The 19,934-nt window shown below is 32.2% G+C and overlaps 1 protein-coding gene across 11 annotated transcripts in view; it reads right to left on the bottom strand.

The window, feature by feature from the left end:
* CHD9 (chromodomain helicase DNA binding protein 9) overlaps window positions 1–19,934 on the bottom strand; it is a 208,614-nt gene that overhangs the window by 52,197 nt on the left and 136,483 nt on the right. For all 11 annotated transcript variants that reach the window (XM_010990074.3, XM_031458441.2, XM_064489165.1 and 8 more), the window contains 8 exons: window positions 14,465–14,586; window positions 10,997–11,240; window positions 6,929–7,105; window positions 5,410–5,553; window positions 5,058–5,313; window positions 3,765–3,975; window positions 1,886–2,081; window positions 78–245 (listed from right to left, as the gene is read on the bottom strand). In XM_010990074.3, coding sequence (XP_010988376.2) covers window positions 78–245; window positions 1,886–2,081; window positions 3,765–3,975; window positions 5,058–5,313; window positions 5,410–5,553; window positions 6,929–7,105; window positions 10,997–11,240; window positions 14,465–14,586 — 1,518 coding nt within the window. The remainder of the gene's footprint in view (window positions 1–77; window positions 246–1,885; window positions 2,082–3,764; window positions 3,976–5,057; window positions 5,314–5,409; window positions 5,554–6,928; window positions 7,106–10,996; window positions 11,241–14,464; window positions 14,587–19,934) is intronic.

Genomic DNA, 19,934 nt, shown 5'->3' on the forward strand with positions numbered 1-19,934 from the left:
TCAATGACATGACCTGAGGTTAAAATTAATGCAAACCGAAGCAGAAAAGCTCCAAGTGAAGAAGAAAATATACATACACCACCAACATTACTTTCTCTTCCACTCATGCTCTGTAACACAGCCTTATCTAGACCCAGTTTCAGACTGGCTCGGTCAAACATCTCTCTCTCATATGAGTTACGAGTTACTAGTCGGTAGACCTTAACTGCTTTATTCTGACCGATTCTGTGGCAACGGGCTTGGGCCTATAAAAAATGAAAAGTTACAGATTCAGTTTATTTTATAAAATAGCACAAAAGGCATTACACGTTAAACTATCCTTCTTTTAAATTGAGCTATAGTCAGTTTACAATGTTGTGTCAATTTCTGGTGTACAGCACAGTTTTTAAGTCACACATGAACATACATATATTCGTTTTCATATTCTTTTTCACTGTGTACTACTACAAGATCTTGACTATATTTCCCTGTGCTATACAGTATAAACTTGTTTATCTATTCTATATATACCTGTCAGTATCTATAAATCTCAAACTACCAGTCTGTCCCTACCCACACCTCTCCCCACTGGCAACCACAAGTCTGTATTCTATGTCTGTGAGTCTGTACACTAAATTGTCTTGATGGAATATAAAAGTATGTGTAAGAATTTTTAGACAATCTTGCTACTGAATTACATATAACCTTTCTCTAGAAATGAAGGTAAAGCTTACCAAGATGAGGAATGATTCCACAATCAGCAGTAAGTTAAAATTTAAAGTTATATTTTAGAGACTATAAATCTGTGAAAAATTATTTTTTAAAGAGAGTGTCATTAATACAATTTTTGACAGGAATATAAATTCTAGGAACAGATTATTTTAGCTGTTGGTTTTGAACTTTAATATTAAATTTCTAAATTTTTTTCCACCACATTATCAATGATCTTTTCAATACATTTAGTTAAGCTGCATAATTTTGAGGCAGGTAAAAACCTAAGGTGATTAACTCTGGAGACCTAAATTTTATTTAAACACAGAAAGAACTAATTATCTAATATGTAGACATTTTGGAAGCAGGAAAATCAGAGATTACATTTAGAGCTTCATATTTTATCTCAAGTTCCTACTACACTTGAAATTTGTCTGGTAAATTCTAAAATAGATTATACAAATGAGAGGTTAAAACTTTATCTTTTATTAAGCAAGCCAGGTATATTCTCAAGAACAATTCACTATATTTGGTGTCATATCTATTTAAAGTAATAATATATCCCTATCAGTTGCAGTACAACTAATACTACCATGAACAATAAAAGAAGAATTTCTCTTATACTTTGTTCTCTTCTCATACCCTTCCTAGATAACACACCTTCAAACTCTGACTCACTCTGATCACTCATTAATATTTCTATGTTTCTATGAAGTCCAAGTATAGTCTTAATTTATATGTATGCATTAATTTTCTGCATAAAAAGGCATAGTCTGTTGTCTCAATTCTATGCATACTGTATTATATGACAACTGAGAAGATGAAATTAGGATAATCAAGTACTTATTAAAGGAAGTAAAATTCTGAAATTTTAATTACTACAAATAGGTTATTCTTATAGCTTAGGCCTATCTCAAATCTACATAATATATACTTTAAACAATTAAATACTGTATTCAAATAGGTAAACCTTTTCTAGAAGCTGGTATGATACATAATCTAAATAAGTATGTTTTATTATATTTTAATGTCATTAAATTAAAATAAAAATAATTTCATCTATTTTATTTGGCACAGATAAAATTTCTTAGGGAAACATACACGTTAGTTTGTCCATATGAAAATAAACCAAGTGAATTATCAAAGATAGTTACGGGAATTAAAAAAAATTATCTTAGCCAAGGAATTTATTTACCTGAAGGTCATTTTGAGGATTCCAATCAGAATCAAAAATTATACAAGTGTCAGCTGCAGTTAAGTTGATGCCCAACCCACCAGCTCGGGTACACAGAAGAAAGACAAATCGATCTGAATCAGGTTTACTGAATCTATCTATAGCAGCTTGTCGAAGGTTCCCTCTGACTCTTCCATCAATTCGCTCATATAAATATCTATCAAATGAAGTGCAATAAACTTAGATAGATGAACATAATGAAAATGAAGAAATTCTATCAAATGTGACAGACACATATTTATCAGTTTTCCTGCAACATTACATTTACCATAAAATGAAGAAGCAATATTACTCCAACTAGTTTCTATGGTTTTATACTTTTCAGCATTGGTGCTAAATAGGAAACACACAGTAATATGAAGTTACAAAATCTCTGCATTCCTGAATGTGTAGGTAACATACCTTTACAATGAATATACTTACTGATCTCATATAACAAATAACTTTTTTTTTTTGGCAAGAAGCAGACTTTCATAAAACTCTATACAAGAAGCCTACAAACATTTCTCTCTATCTCAATCATATAATTCTCTCAACTGATACACCTGCTTGTAAACTATTATCTATTAAGGGCAAACTATAATGCTAATTCTTCATAGTCATTACTGCCAAGCAATTAACTTTTAACTTCTTTCATCCTTCCTCATTTAACATAAAACTCAGAAATTGTTAAACATTAATAAAAATCAAATACATAAAAATTTAGGAACTAGAAGAGGAATACACTAACATCTGCCACATCTCTCTGGTTCAAGATATTTTTTTCCACCTACAATTTACTGGAGTCTCAGCAGCAGCTGCACTGTTATCTCTAGTACCTGTAAAACAGGGGTATGACTTCCAATAATGTTACTTTTGACATTAAGGAAATCTGAGGTTTTCCATGAAATTCAACCTAATTCAAATTTATCTTTATCTTATAAAGTTCTTCATGTAAAGACATCAAGAAAAGGAAAGAATGGCTATTTTTAGAATTATTATAATTTAATTCTCTTATTTATAAGATTGAGAATAATACACATTTTGGAATAAGATTAAAGGAAAGGAACACTAACAGTGGAAACAGAGATAAAATGAAAAATAAAAATAAACTATAAAATCTTTGATAGTATAAACTAGGATAGACAGATCTTTACTTTTCAGTAAGATCAAAACACAGTGAACTAAAATCTACAGCTGAATCTTCAGATTCTCTTATATTAATGTGTTAATATCTAATTGGGTCACTAATGCTCTGATAAATATCCTATGATAAATATCCTATTTATCTAAATACTGATTAGACATTATTTAAGACTATCTTACTGTTACATACCAAAAAAACCCACAAAAAAACAAAAACCCAAAACAAAAGCCTACATTAAACAAATCAGAAAAGATTAAAGCATGAGCAAGTCTTATACAGTGTACAATAAGAGTCAAAGTACAGCAAGTGCAGGTTCTAATTATAACAATGAAAAAGTCAGAAAAGGATCTTGAATCATTTTCTTTAATTTTAACAATGGTTATAAATCCACTTAAAATGTCACTACTACAAGGTTTACAATCAAGTAAAATGTACACTAATAAACCCATTTGTATGTCAACAAATACCTGTCAATTTGCAAAGTTTTCTTAATCAGTCACCTTACCCCTGCCTACTACTGCAACATATACAGGTTAGGAAAACATCTAACACATCATCCTAAAGAATCTTTACGTGTAGATTTAAATGGATTCTCATCGATCTTAAGAGGAAGATGTCAGAAAAGCTGGGTTACAGTACAGTGCTGCAAAAACCTTGATAACATATACTTAGCATAATTCATAGTATAATTCAATGGATGTTTGAATGCCTTACCTTTTATGTATAAGATAGTCCTCTAGGATATCAAGGCAGCGTACCATCTGAGAGAAGATGAGCACTTTGTGACCTCCTGCTTTCATTTTGGGAAGCAGTTTATCAATAAGAACCAATTTGCCAGCAGACTGGATCATTGCTTGAAGATGAAAATCAGAAGCAGCTGGATTATATGTATCTCTAAATTCTCCAAGTATTTTCTCCTCAGCACCTATCAAAAAAAATACAAGAATAACTCCCAATTGTTTTCTTTTTAAAACAGTGCTTGTCTGTTTCTGAAACACATTAAAATTTTCTGATGGTAGGTACATTACTGTTGTTCAAATTATTTATGTTTGTGGCGAAATCCCCACCAACCAGCCTGTAGTTCCACTGAGGATATGGACAGTGTCTTAAGCAATTTTTATCTCCCACGAAACCTGGCATACTGTCTTATATAAATTTATCTTAACTAAATGTTTAACAAATGCTATTAGGAAAATACTTAATGAAAACGTGGTTCTAACCTAGATGAGTAAACATGTATTTTTAAATGAACACCTAGTATTTAAACACCAACATAACAGTGATCATCACTGAAAGGTGATGATAATTAACCTGGGTATGTTTATGAGCATCCTGCTGGCCATGAAAGCAAGAACGAAAAAAAAAAATGAGAAGGGAAGTCAAGTGTAACTTTGATTATAGTTCTTTCAGAGTCTAGGTCAGAATTAAAGGCTCTCTGCCTTCTCCTAGCCCGTATAGCGATTAAAGAGTACCAGGATTGCAAGTGAGTTAGTTACTGAGCTAAGAAATGATTTGTCTTGGATAAAATAGGAGTATATTCCCAGGAATAAATGAAAAGACCCAAATGTACAGAGAGACCACTAGTAGAAAACCTGACAAGACATTAGAAAGTAATGCTATTAGAGCACAAAAACTGAAAGACACTAACCAGGGCACCTGGACTGAAAAGAAACCAGGAAAAAAAATGTAAATTCGGAGGCTCAAAGATGGGCTTTGTGTCTTGTACATAAGAAAGATTAAGCGGGAGGAGGAACTATAGGCCAAGTTAGACTGAACACAACAACTCCTGCTTTTGTAACCTGGTGATGCTAATCTGAGACACTGTAATGAAGTAGTTCACACTGTCCCTGATTCTGAAACATTTGTAATCTCTCAGAGCACCAGAGAGAAGAGTTATAGGATCACTGCCTTTCCTTGTAATAGCCAGTACAGCTGCAGTTGTGCTGTTATTTTGTTCGTGAGTATTTGTTAAAAGAAAAGTATTTGTCTGCAATCCTGTTTAGCTACCTTTGATAAGATATGGGTGATTACAGCACTTCCTGAGCTCCATCATGGTATTGACCAAGTTAGGGACATTAGTCTGCCCTGCTCCTTTAGATAAAAACGAAAAGTTCTTCTCCAAAATAGCCCGGTAGTATTTCTTTTGAATGTTAGTCAGTTCTACTTCAATGATGGTTTCTTCTTTAGGTGCCAACTTCTTTTCCACATCTTCTTTCAATCGTCTCAACATCATTGGTTTCAGGATGGCCTGAAGTTTTTGCACCTGCATAAAAAATGATGAAAATATATGTAGCATACATACATATAATTACAATGATAAGAGATTTGATGTACTTATTTATAAAGACCAACAGGATACCTGTTCCTCTGTTTTCAGATCCCCAAATTCTTGCATAAATGTCGATTCAGAAGGAAACCTTAAGGGTTCTAGAAAGTGAAGAAGACTGAACAGTTCTTCAACTGTATTTTGGAGAGGTGTGCCAGTCAAAAGCACCTTGTGTTCCTACATAAAGCAAGAAAAACGTCAGTAACATGTGCTATGGTATTCATGTCAAACAAACACCAAAGTACTAAAATTAGGTGAAAGCTGATGTAGGTTATCACTTGTTGCAGTATTTGAAAAGCAAGTATTTTTCTGACCAAAATTTTCAAGAGTCAACTCAAAATACATCTCTACCCATATATCTTCATTAATTTACTTTCTTAATCCCTTTTTTAAAAAACTCTGTATCATTCTCTTAATACTTTGTCTGCTATTAATTTTTACCTATTGATGGTTTTAAAGGGAAAGTTCTAAATAATTAAGAAGCATATTTTAGGTTTTCTCAAAGAAACACTTTCTAAAGAACAAGGAGGTTATTATTATTGTTTTTTTTGATACTCAACCATTCTTGGTATGGTAATTTATGTACAAAATAGTACTCATTCTTTGTAATTTGGCTGATCATCATCTAACTTTTCACACACATTCTTAAATCATTAATGCTATAATCCAACAATGTTAAGGGCTGATTGGAATATGCATCTAAACTAAACCTGCATTAAAATTAAACATAATAGTAACAGAAAAAAATAAAAATATTTTTAATGATAAAAGTACAAAGTATCATTTAAAATTTGATTTCACAATACCTCTAAATTCCTAAGCTAGATATTTAGATATATATCTGTATGTCTGCACATGTATGAATATATTAGTAAATGGTCTACACAGATCAATACCAATTTGTAAATACTGGAGCAAGGAGTGGAAGAGTAGGGGTAAGCACGGATGAAGAGTAAAAAGGAGCACTTACAGTGTTTTACTGTATGTAGTTCTATATTTTTGAGTCATTTGTTCAAGTGCTCATGGACTAATTATGTGATGTTAATTAAATCAAAATGTTAAAAAAAATTTGATTTGAAAACACACAATAAAATGATTTTCAAAAATCTTATTTATTAATTTTAACAGATATATGCTAAGTATGTAGAATTGTGTAGAAACTTTATCCCTCTATCACAAAAGATCTGAATAATATTATAACTTTGGTGAAAGGGATTTTTATTGAGGAATTTATGTCTTAAGACTTACGGTTTTATCTTCTTTTCAACACTCTATAGAGGTTTCTTTCTCTCTCTTTTAATTCTAAAAGCCAATTACCAAAGCTTTTTGGAGGAAAGAACTAAAAACTTTAAGTCTTAGAAAATAGATGAGATTTTTTCCCCTTGCTAATTAATTAAAGCAAAATAATCTTAATCATTACAGAGAAATGAGATATATCTGTACTTTAAGATAAAAAAAGGAATACCTTTTCAGCCTTAGCTCTCTGACCTGACTTTTTACCATGTAGCTAAGAAATGGAATTAAGTCATAAAAATGATGCTAAGTTACTTACCAGATTCATGAGTTTCAGACCTTCTAGAAGTTTGCAATTTTTATTTTTTAACCTATGTGCTTCATCAATAATCACACATCGCCATTCAATTGCATTAAGCTCTCCACAGCCTCCAAGAATCATTTCAAAAGTGGTGATGATGGCTTGGAATCTGTAAGCTCCTCGAATGATACGCCCCTAGAAATTTATTACCAAACACAATAATTTGCTAGAATGTCTTGATCACAATTTTTAATTCTTGTCAAATAGCATAAAAATCATTTAATGAGATCTGCTATAAAATATTTTCCAGTGAAAATTTTATATATGAACAGACACTCTCTTAAAATGCTTGAAGCATTTTAGCTTTAAAACTGTATTGGATTTCTGTGTTTTCAAGAATGCTGTTAAAAATTATGCCAGCACAATTATACAATTTATAATTATATCCAAATAGTATTCCTTGATAAAACATTTCATAATTTTTACGAGTTATAATAACAATGTTGGGTCTAAAAAGAAATGGCCATTACAAAATCTAGCCAATGAAATTTCAGTACTAATGTTTATTACTTACATCCATGAGTCCACATATACAATTGCAAATAAGTAGTTAAAACCAAAATTAGCCACTCATGTCATTTATTCAGTGAATATTTATTGTCTACGGGCTACACTCTGTTCTAGTCACTGGAGATAAAGTAGTAAATAAGATAGACCAAAAAAAATATCCAAGTGAAACTTACATTCCAATGACTCAAACATAGGACACAGCCATTAAGGGGGAAAAAACCCAAATTAAAAACCCCAAGTTAAAAAGTAATAAAGGCCATAGACTAAATTAAAACAGGGATGTGGAAGTATGGGGTTGGAAGTAACCATTCCAATTTTATTTAGAGTGGCTGAGAGGCCATTACTAAGAAGTAACATTGAGCAAAGTCCTGAAGATGAGGGAGGAAGCCATGTTAACATCTAGAGATCTGGATGAGAAAGCATTCTTGGCAGTAGTAGTATGTGTGAAGGCTGTAATTTGGGATTATCTTTGGCAATATTCAAACAATAGCAAGAAAGCCAGAATGGTTGAAATCCAGTGAGAGTGGAGGGGATGAGGCTATACAGGGCCTTGAAAGCTGCGGTAAGGACTCTGGATCTCACTATGGGGCAAGAAGCTATTGGAGGGTTTTGAGGCAAAAAGTGTCATGACTTGATACACATTTTTAAAGAGTTCTTTTGTCTACTGTGGCAAAAATAGTCTGAAAAAGGCCAAGGACAGGATCACAGAAACCAGTTAAGAGGCTATCATAGTAATCCAGGCAAGAGATCATCAATGGAGGTCATGAGAAGGGCTCAGTTCTGGATTTAATTTGAAGGTAGACCCAAGAGGATTTGCTAAATGGATAGGAGTGGAGTGAGATAAAGAGAGAATTCAAGTTTGACTGAACTTTTTGGCTGGAACAACTAGAAGTTGGTGTTGCTATTTACTACAATGAGTAAATGCAGGATTTGGGTTTTGGATATGTTATGTTTGAGATGTTTATTAGATATTCAAGTGGAGTAATTGACTAGGCATTTGTATATGACCCGGGAATTTAGGAAAGAGGTTAGAGTTGGAGATGAAAATTTTGGAGTTTCTAGCAGTATAGATGGTACTTAAGTTATGTGACTGAATGAAATCTCTGATGGAATGAGTATGCATATAAAAGTCTAAAGACTGAGCCCTGGGTCACCCCAAGTTTAAATATGGGAAGATAAGAAAGAATCAGTGAAGGGGGGCTCAGAAGGAATAGGTACTGATATAGGACAGTATAAAGTCCTGGAATCCAAGTGAAGAGAATGCTTAAATGGGATTGAAGACTATAAACTATTAGGGATTAGGAGAAATTAAGGGTTAAGAAAGATCATGTGATCTGATTTAGGATTTTAATTTCTATTAACTTAATCACATTAATTTGAGAACAATTCATAACAATTACATACATTGGCCACCAAGCCAAACAATAGCTCCAGTCGAGTATTATTAAAATAAGTATAAAGTACAAGTCTATGGTATTTATACAGCTCTAAAAACCTGCGATACAATGCATTTGGTTAAGGTGACATCATAGTATTGAAGAACAAGGGCTCTTGAATCTAATTGCCTTGAGTTTATTAATCCCAGTTTTGCTCTGTGATTTTGGGGGAAACCATGTAACTTCTCTTTACCTCAGTTTCCTCATTTATAAATGAGGATAATATTTTTACCTATTTACAATCTTGATATTACAAAGATTAAATGAAATACTACTTGTAAACCATTTAGCATACTGCCTGGCACATGGTAAATACTCAATATATCTTTACAGATATTAGTGCTATTACCTGCTACTTTTTCCAAGGCAATTCAGAAAATCACAGTATAATTTTACTATTACTGGAATTTCAAGCTATTTAATAAATGGAAAAGCAGAAGTTAAATATTTAATTAATTTATATTAAAATATATCTGAAAGAGTTAACTCTGAAAGTCATTTCCATATTTAAAGCACAGATCTATTTATCTCATCATATGAGATATCTTTATCTTTTCAAATTTTAAACCCATCACATAACATTCTTCTAGAATGTATAACATTTACCATAAAAATGTGATGTATTAATATATACTATTCAGTTTACAATACATCAGGAAAGTTTCAACTTTCTGGCTATCACATTTATACCAAAGTAAAATGAAACATACATTAAAAATCTCTTAAACTTCCAGTATTTTAATGGTACTTCTGAAAAATAAGATTGGACTTCACAGTTTATATATAAACTAAAATTCATATAGCTCTAAAATTCTACAAATGTACAATTAAGAATAATAAAACACTGTGGAAGGAAATCAAACTATAACCAAAATAAAGTATCGTAAGCACCAAAGGTGCAAAGGTGATAATTTTCAATAGAACTGAAGAATAAAAGGATTACACAGATGCTTAATTTCATAGAAGTGTAATTGTTTCAACCATAGAATTAGAAGGGAAATGAAGAAGAAATAAAATTAATCAATTTTATTGATTTACAGCCTTAAATAGATAGAAAATCAGTTATAATCAGAAGGCGAAAGTAGAAGTCCACGCACTTTATCTTACTTTAACCTTTATCACATCCCCATGACCTTGGCCATATGTTATAATGCTCCGTACAAAACAGAAGAGTAAATGAAAGAAAATAAAATGTTAAGGAGCTATACTGAGGCAGAGTGCCATAACCTTTTCCAATGAAAAAGTTCAATTTTGTGTGAACTGTGTTTTAATTAATTTAGTTTCTTATTTCTTGATAAAAGTTTTTACCTAAGAAGAGTCATACTGCCACTCATAACTGCAATGTGGCCCTTCATGTTTCTAGTCTTTACTTTCTGCTAGGGAATTCTTTCTCATAATGTTATATCAATTTTATGATGTGTGTTTTTAGCAGAAAAATAGGTAATTCTTTCCTAAAGAGTGAGTGCCCAAAGTAAAATAGGAAATGTGCCTCTAAGATACAGAGGAGAAGAAAACCATCAAAATACCAAAGTAATTAAATAACCACTCCAAAGGGGAGAAAGATACAGAGGTATGCTTGTATCAATACGCAAAGTAAACAAGCCAAATTAAAAAAAAAAAAGTCTAATATTAAAATCCATTGAACACATAAGAGAACCTATGGTTTCATCTCAATGGGGATTCAAACCCACGGTGTTCATTTAAGACGTAAATTTTAAAAATGGAGGGGAAAAAACTATAGGATGGTAAGAGACAGTCATTATTTTAAAAATAAATTTCATGTGTATTTGAAAACAATTAGTACAACAATCATTCTAGTTGAAAAACAAAGAATAAAATTAAATTTGTATATTTGTATAAGTCAGCATACTTCCTTACAGTGAACCAGAGCATGAGCTTGGCTACTTTTGTCATTTTTCTCTTTGGCTACCAAAATTTATTATAGAATAAACATGATAAATAAAATCAAACTAAGATCTTAGCAGGCAATTAAAGTAATACATTTGAAAGTAATTAATATGTAATGCTTATTGTTTTCAACCTGACTTTCAAACAACAAACAAAATCACCAATAACACACCTGTGAGTCCCTGAAGTACATCTCATATTGCTGTATCATCTGTCTGCTAATCAGGCTCCCATGATAAACCACAACATTAATATCAGTCCACGTACGAAATTCTCTCTCCCAGTTTGCAATAGTAGAAAGTGGAGCAATAATCAGGAAAGGTCCTCTTATACCAGTCAGAAGGATTTCGTAGAGGAATGTAATTGATTGAATGGTTTTGCCAAGACCCATTTCATCTGCTAAAATGCAGTTTCGTCTGAAATAAACAAATATATTATCCATGTATATTTGGGTTTTTCTGTATACTATGATGTTTTAAAAGATAAATATACAAAAGCAATCAGAGATCAAGTTAAAATACTTGCATTTACAAAAATATAAAAGTTGCTGAAGTGCAGATTTGGCTAAAGATTATAATTTTATTATAATCCTGCAAAGGGGAAACTATAATAGGTTTTTGTAGCTCCAAAATAAAGGTACCACATGTTAAATATTTGGTTTTCTTAAAAGAATGAAATGGCAAGAGAAAGGCAAACTAAATATATTACTTATTGAGGAAGCATTCTATATCTCAGGAACAGTATGAGGAAATGCGGTACAAAAGAAATAGAACATGTTCCCTGCCTTCCTGGGCCTATTAGAAAAGCAGACATGTGAATAAATAAATAAATAAATAGCCATGCAATGTGCTATTACAGAAGCACAAATGAAGAACTGGTTTTCTTGTAATAGCCTATAATGAAAAAAGAATATGAAAAGGAATATATATATGTACAACTGAATCACTATGCTGTACATCAGAAATTAACACAACATTGTAAATCGACTGTACTTCAATTAAAAAAAAAACGGGTTTTCAACTTTGGCTGTGTATTAGGACAGCCTATGAAACTTGAAAGAAACAGATACCCAGGGCCTTCTCCTACACATTCTGATTCAATGTGTACAGAGTAGGATAAAAGCAACTGTAATTTTTAAAATAAGTTCCACAAATGATTATGAAAAAGGCCAGTTAAGAATCATCAGTATTAAGTTTATAATGGAAGCTTAGAAGAGCAAGCATCAACTCTGGCTAGAATAAACGAGAGAAGACTGCCTTCAGAGAGGAGGTCAGTAATGAGCAGGATTTTGCCAGAGGGCAGAGCAGAAGTATAAAGAACATGATCAACTGGGAGGACACAAGGTGTTTAATATTGTTTAATATATTACTGAGATAGGCAGGGGTCATAAATAAAAGTTAGACATCCTTCTATTACACAGTGGGAGTCACTGAAAATTTTTAAAGAAAACTGATGAGGTTAGGTTTGTACTTGAAGTTTACTCTGGTGCTACTGTGAATATTAGAAGATGAGGTGACTTGAAGTTGGAACAGTAACTGGCAAAGTATCACAATAATGCAGGAAAGAATCAGATGTTTGGACTAACGTAGGAGGGATCAAGAGAAGAAAACTGCTTCTAAAATTACTTGTTAAGTTAGAGGGATTTGGACCTAGTCACCAACCAGATATTATGGAGTGAAGGATGATAGATTTCAGTCTGGGTGACTAAGCTGTGTTATTCTTAACCAAGGTGTAAAATATGGAAGAAGAATAAGTCTAGTATGGAGGAAACAGGAAATGATAAGGTTAATTTGGAATCTGTTGTGTTTAAAAAACCATTGAGATAGACATTAAGGTAGCAAGAAGCAGAAATAAATAAGGGTATGGACTTGAAGGCTTTAGAGATGTTACTGGTAAGTAAAGACATGGGAGGGTGTAGAGTTTGGTTTTGGGAGAACAAACATAATATGAGAAGAGAGCAAAAAACAGAACCATGGGAAAGAAAAAACAACATGGAAAGGGTAGACAGAGGAAGAAGAACCAGCAAAGACTATTGAAAGGACAGTTACAGAGGCATACTGGAAAGCTAGGAGAGTCACACTGTGGAAGCTGCTGGAAGTGAGAATGGGGGAAAATTTTAAGGATGAAAGGAGTAGCAACTACTATCCAATGCAGCAAAGACAGCAAAGGAGGGCTGAAAAATAACTTGTGGATTGGAAAACTAAGCTTCAGAGATGATACAGAATCAACATTCAAACAACAGGTTTAAAGAGAATTGGTGATGAGAAAATGGGACGAGTTCATGCAGGCTACTTTTCCTAGGTATTTGCCTAGGAAGTTACAAAGAGGGATCAGGGTAGCTAGAAGGAAAAACAGAGCCAAGACAAGGTTTACCCTTTTCTTTTTTTTTTATATTATAAATAGGTTAAACCCAAATTTGTCCACAGACTGAAGGCATCATATCAGATAGCTTGAAAGTATAACAGAGAAGGATGATAACTGATCGAAGTGAGGTTCTGAGAAGACTGGATGAGATATGCTTGTAAAGAGTTGAGGTGGTAGCATTAGTCTTGGTCCTGGGGAGGGACCTTTGAACTTCTGATATGAGGAAAGAGGATGGAGATACATTTGTAGGCTCAGGTGTGAGCGCAGGCAAGAATCTGAATGAATTCACCTACTGGCCCTAGGCTTCTCTATGAAGCAGTCATACATATAGAGAGAAGAGGGTAGGGTTGAGATAAAGTACTTGAGGAAAGTGGTGTAAGTTTAAAACAAACAATGGGAAAGGGTACTGATAAGATAGATAATTAACATAAAATTTTGTTAACTATTTCACCAAGGAAGATTTTCTTGGGAAAAATAGTTACATTTAGAAAATATAAACCAGGGGAAAGAGCACTGCATGTGACAACAGGTTCCCCTAACTCCATCTGAGTCTCATGACTCACCATTACTAAGTGTAACAACTCAGAAGAATCATGTGAGAAGTAGAAACACAGAAAAATGATTTTGAATAAGTGTCATAAAATTTTGCTATTACTACTAATAATAGTGCCTTCATTTACTCTTTTGTATAAGCTATCAGAATTCCTTCTCTATCACAATAACAATTTTTACTTCTTTTGCAATTAATTTTCCATCACTCTAAAAAAAAAAAAAAATCCATGAGATAATATTCCAAAAAGCATTCTGAACAACTTAGAAAATAATAAAAGGGAATTAGTTCACTACTAGGTTCGTACCTTTCGTACTCTGTTCCTTATCAGTTATTGACAATATGCTTCTTTGAAGCCTTATATTACAGACCCATCTAATTCTTATAGATGTAATTGCTCACATCTTACTAATCAGATTCAATTATCAGCATTCAGTAGAATAAGCTGAAAAACATTCTATAACATAGCTGATGTTTTATGATGTTAAGAAAGGTATCTCAAATTTAATTACTAATCAACACATTAACTTCCTTCTATTCTGACTGGTACACATTTAAAGGAAGTAACTATAGTCAAAGTCCTAAATTATCATTTGCATATCTTCCTGAGGTAACTACATTTTCAATAATGAAGACTCCATGACAGTAACAATGTAGGAATATCTGTGTTTTGGAACATATATTAAAAAACACGCTAAACTTTTTTTGTTAATATATACTACATACCTATTGTACCAATTGAACAAGAGCCAGTTGAGTCCTTCCAGTTGATATTCCCTGAGTTGATTGCCATTTTTATAATCCCTGGATTGATCAATTTTTTTCCAGATATTAGAAGGAGGACGATCCTTTGTTGAAAAACAAAGAATGAATAATGTATTTTGTTTTTTGATTGTCCATACATCTCATACTTGGTAAAAGCACTGTTTTTAAAATAGTCACAAAAGAGTAATATTATATGGCATTATGATGATGAAATTTTACAAATATCTAAAAATCAAATAAATTCTACACACACTTCCGAAAACTGAAGAAGGCATACATCTCAACTCATTCTATGAAACTGTGATACTAAAATCAGATAAAGACATTACAAGAAAACTACATACAGTCCAATATTTCTCATGAACAGAGATGAAAAATTCATAACAAAATTTTAGCAAATGGAATCTAACAATATATAAAAAAGCTAATACAGCATGACTAAATGGGGTTTCTCCTAGGTATGGAAGGTGGATTAAATGTGAAAATTAATTAATGTTGACCAACAGACTAAAAAGCAAAAATGTGATCATTTCAATAGATGGATAAAAGGGATTTGAAACATCAATTATCTATTCCTTATAAAAACTCATTAAATTTTGAATAAAGGGGAACACTCTCAATTTGATATGGTGCATCTATGAAAAAGTCAAAGCTAACATCATACTTTATGGTTAAAAACTGAATGCTTTCTCTATCAGAAAAAGGCAAGGATGTCTATTGTCATCACTTCTATTCAACACTGTACTATACGTTCTAACAGGAACAATCAAGCAAGAAAAGGAAATACGTTATTAAGATTGGAAAGGAGGAAGTAAAATTTTCTTAATTCATATAAGTCATGATTTGTCTATATGGAAAATCCTGTGGAATGCAGAAAAAAGATGAAGTAAGAAGTGATTTTACCAAGTTGCATGACAGAAGATCAATATACAGAAAACTGTATGCTATATTGTAGAAACAATTATAAATACAAATAAATACAATAATATAATAAGTATAATAATATAAATGTCTTATACTAGTATCCAAATATGAAATATTTAAGAATATATCTGACAAAAGTTATATATGACTAGTATATCTAAAACTATAAACATTGCTGAGAGAATTTCAAGACCCAAATAATTTTACAAACTATATTTCAATTTAAAAAAAGATAAATATGATTCAAAAAAGGAAAAGACCTAAATAAATGGAAATATATATCATATTCATGGATTAAAAGACTCTACATTATTAATTCTTCCCAAACTGACCAACAGAGTCAACATAATCCAAGCAAAATCTCAGCAATGCTTTTGTAGAAACTGACATGCTGGTTCTAAAACCATATGGAATGCAAAGGACCAAAAATGCTCAACATAACTTTGAAAATGAAGAATTAAGTTGGAGGATTTATACTGACCAACTGCAAGATTTATGGTAAAAGTTATAGAATCAAGATTGTGTGGAACTGATATAAACAGATCAGTTCAGAAATACTCGTATGTATTAAGTCACCTAATTTTTGACAAAGTTGGAAAGGCAATTCAGTATAGTTTTATTGAAAAATGGTGCTAGAACAACTGCATACCCATGAGCAAAAAATGAACTTTGATCCATATATTGTACTATAACAAAAAATTAACTCAAAATGGATCACAGACCTAAATGTTACCTAGAACTATAAAAACTTCTGGAAAAAAAATAGGAGAAAAATCTTTGTGATCTTGGATTATGCAAAGATTTCTTAGATAAAACAGCAAAAGTAGGATCCAAAAGGAAAAGACAGATAAGCTGAATTTCACTGAAATTATAATTTCTGCTTGTAGAAAGACATTATTAAGATAATGAAAAGATCTGGAAAAAACATTTGCAAATCATATACTGATAAACGACTTTTTTTTAAATAATATATAAACAATTCTTAAAGCTTAATAATCCTTTTTTTTTTTTTTCAATGGCAGTAGCGGGGACTGACCCTAGGACCTCATGCATGCTATGCATGTGCTCTACCACTAAGCTATATTCACCCTCTAAAGCTCAAAAATTCTTAAAGCTCAATAATAAGAAAACAAAGAAGCCAATAAAAAATAGGCAAAATATCTGAATAGGTATGTTATTAAAGAAGACATACTAATGGCAAACAAGTACATGAAAAGATGTTCAACATCATTAATCATTAGGAAATGCAAATTCAAACCACAATGTTCTACCATTACACATATATTAGAATGGCTAAGATTAAAAACACTGACCATACCAAGTGTTGCCAAGGATGTGAAGCAGCTAGAAATCTTATTCACTGCCGGCAGAAATATAGTATGTTGAGACCAATTTTAAAAAGTTAAATATACACATATTAGCCAGCCATTTAACTTACAGGTGCTTCCTCAAAAGAAATGACATGTCTAGACAAAGACCTGTATACTAATGTTCAGAGCAGCTCAATTTCTAATAGTCAATACAAATAGTGAATGAATACATAAATTGTGGGATACTACATCACAACAGAATACAATTCAATAATAAAAAGGAACGAATTATTGATACATGCAATGACATGAACCTCAAAACAATAATGCTGCATAAAAGCCACTCAAAAAGAGCATACACTGTCTCTTTATATAAAATTTAAAATATTGGATAGTGACATAAAGTTGCCTGGGGGTGGGGAATGGGCATGAGGGAAGGAAGTTTTGGGACGGAGGGATTACAAAGGGGCAGGAGAAAAATTCTGGGAGTGATGTATAGTTTATTATTTCAATTATGATGATAGTTTCATATGTCAAAATTTAGCAAACTGTACACTTCAAAAATCGCTTCAAACTCAATATACAAAGATGCATTAGCTGGGCCTGGTTCAAGATGGTGAACTCACCCTTCTCTCACAGACACACTGAATCCACAGGTATATATAGAACAATTTCTTCTGAAAGCAACACTAGAACTAGCTAAGTGATTCCTACGTGACGGGCAAATGAGAAAAAACTTACACTGAAACAGATAGGAGAGGCTGAGACATAATCTCGCCATAAACCCAATCCCACAATCAGGAGAAACTCACAACCCTGAACTTCTCCCAAATGAGAAAAGGGTTTAAATCCTACACCTGGCACCTCAACTTTTTAGACCTACACCTGAGAGACAAATCCCCTGGCTCTGAAAGTCAACAGGGCTTAAATCCATGAGACACACAAGGCTTTAGGGAAATGAGAAACAGTCCTTAAATGGCTCATGTGGACTCAACAGGCTATCTTCCAGGGCCTAGTGCAGAGGCAGTGACTTCAAGGAATAATATATATCATATTTTCTCATATATTTTAAATCCATCATAATCTCTATACCACTTTTGATATTCATGATACAAAATATCTCTTTCAAAAATCTAGAAGCATAACACTGTATGTGAAAAACACACTTATTCATCTACATATGTAGTATTTATTCAAACCCGCTTTCTTCCTCAGCAATAAAAAGCTCTGTCATGAATTTATTCTGGACAACTAAGACATAAGCTTTCTGAAGACTGCTGGATAGGAAGAGAAATAACATTATCCTAGCCCCAAATTACTAGGGTCTAGGTCTCAGTAGGATAAGTTTCTGAGAAAGGTTTCCTACTGTCTTCTGCTTTTAAATGATTATACTGCTATAATCAACAAAATTATACTTTTAAAAATTAGAGGATGATCTGGGTTAGTATATGGTAATTGTGAATGAAAAACAAAATAGGCTATCAGTATATACTGAAAATAGAACTGATTACTAAAGTCTGCTGCTACTTAATACAATTAGGATTTACTAAAAAAATTTCTTAAATGGTAGCTGATTAACTTAAAAACATACAATATTTAATTATTGTTTAAAATAATTTCCACATCATGTAATATTCTCCATAATTTTCTTTTCAGCAATACAAACTACTATTTCCTTAGTTTGGGTCAGGAAGAAATCTCATTTCCAGAATTTCTAAAAATATTTTACATGTTTTATGTCATTTTATTTAGTAATAACAGACTGGCAAAAAAAAAAAATCCTTACTTTCTACATTATTTGACTTTGATAAACTAGCACTGTTGTCAAACTGATTTTACATTAATTAATGGGATTAATTCTATTGGCTGAGTCCCCTTTACCAAGGACTACATTATATATCTAAGGCAGTGGTTCTTCCCACTCATATGCATCAAAACTGTCTTTTTAAAAACACACATACCTGAGGTCCACTCTCAAGATATTCTGATTCTGGAGCCAGGACATAGAGACCAGGCATGTCTAATTTTTGAAAAGTTGCTAAAGTGCTTCTCGTAAGCACCTCTGACTGAGAACCACTGATCTAAAGAAATAGCTAACTTGATGAAGCTAGAGATCACACTACCACTGAAGCATGGTCCCCGCCCAACCTCCCCCCTACCCCATCCAAATCTTTCCCTTTCATAATATCCCTTGGACTACTCCTCCTTGAATTAGTTAACACTTTTGTTTCCTGGTTCAAGGAAAGGCACTTAGAAGTCGAAAGGAATGGAGGTGAGCTGCTGCTCTCTTGGTAATAGATTATGGATATTATTGAGAGACAAATTAAGAAGACCAGAAAAATAAGATGACCAGAAAAAAAATTATTATAAAAACAATATGATTTCTTCCATGGAACAATTAATTAATTTCCTTGTCTTACACCACATTTCCACATTTTTCATGGCAGCCTTCCTTACTCTGATGCTGATCCAAAAGTGATCTGTTCTTGTTTTTTCATGTACAAATTTCCTCTTTAGAGAAATAAGAAATTTCTATGACCAAATTATATTTGAAAGAGGAATGGCCAAAATATTTTCATAATATGTCACTTCAATGTGAATTTCTTTTGGTTGGCTCCCAAAACCTGACTCACAAGAAAATAATCCTATGTTTTAAAGAAATGAAAGCAAAAAATTATATAATTATTAAAATATCACAACTTGTCATAGCCTTCTAGAATTCTATAGTCTTTGTAATTAGAAAAATCAATAACTGACAAATTTTTGTTTGTTTCTTTTAAACAGGGAAGAAACACAAATATAAGTAAGAAATCAGTGTACTTAATTTATGTAGACCTTTAACAATATTCTATACAAAAGGTTTTCCTAAAAATAAAGTTACTATGAAAGTAGAAGATTTACTGATGAATAACTGGTTTACAGAAAACAAGGAAAAGGGGGGTATAATAAGGATTTTTCTTTGACAGAGAATTAATAGCTCTGCTCAAAGCTGAGCAAGATGAGGTAGAAGAATTTGCAACTTTTCTGGAAGACAATTTAGAAGGAAATACTTATCAAATTTTTAAATGCACATATGTTCTGACTAAGCAATTACACTTCTGATTTATCTTACAGAAACTTGTTCAAGGGCTCAATGTTCAATGTAGTATTGTTTAAAACTGGAATATCCACTAAAGAGGAATAGTTAAATTAACATC

Source organism: Camelus dromedarius, chromosome 9 (assembly GCF_036321535.1).
Source record: "Camelus dromedarius isolate mCamDro1 chromosome 9, mCamDro1.pat, whole genome shotgun sequence".
Classification (NCBI taxonomy): Eukaryota; Metazoa; Chordata; class Mammalia; order Artiodactyla; family Camelidae; genus Camelus; species Camelus dromedarius.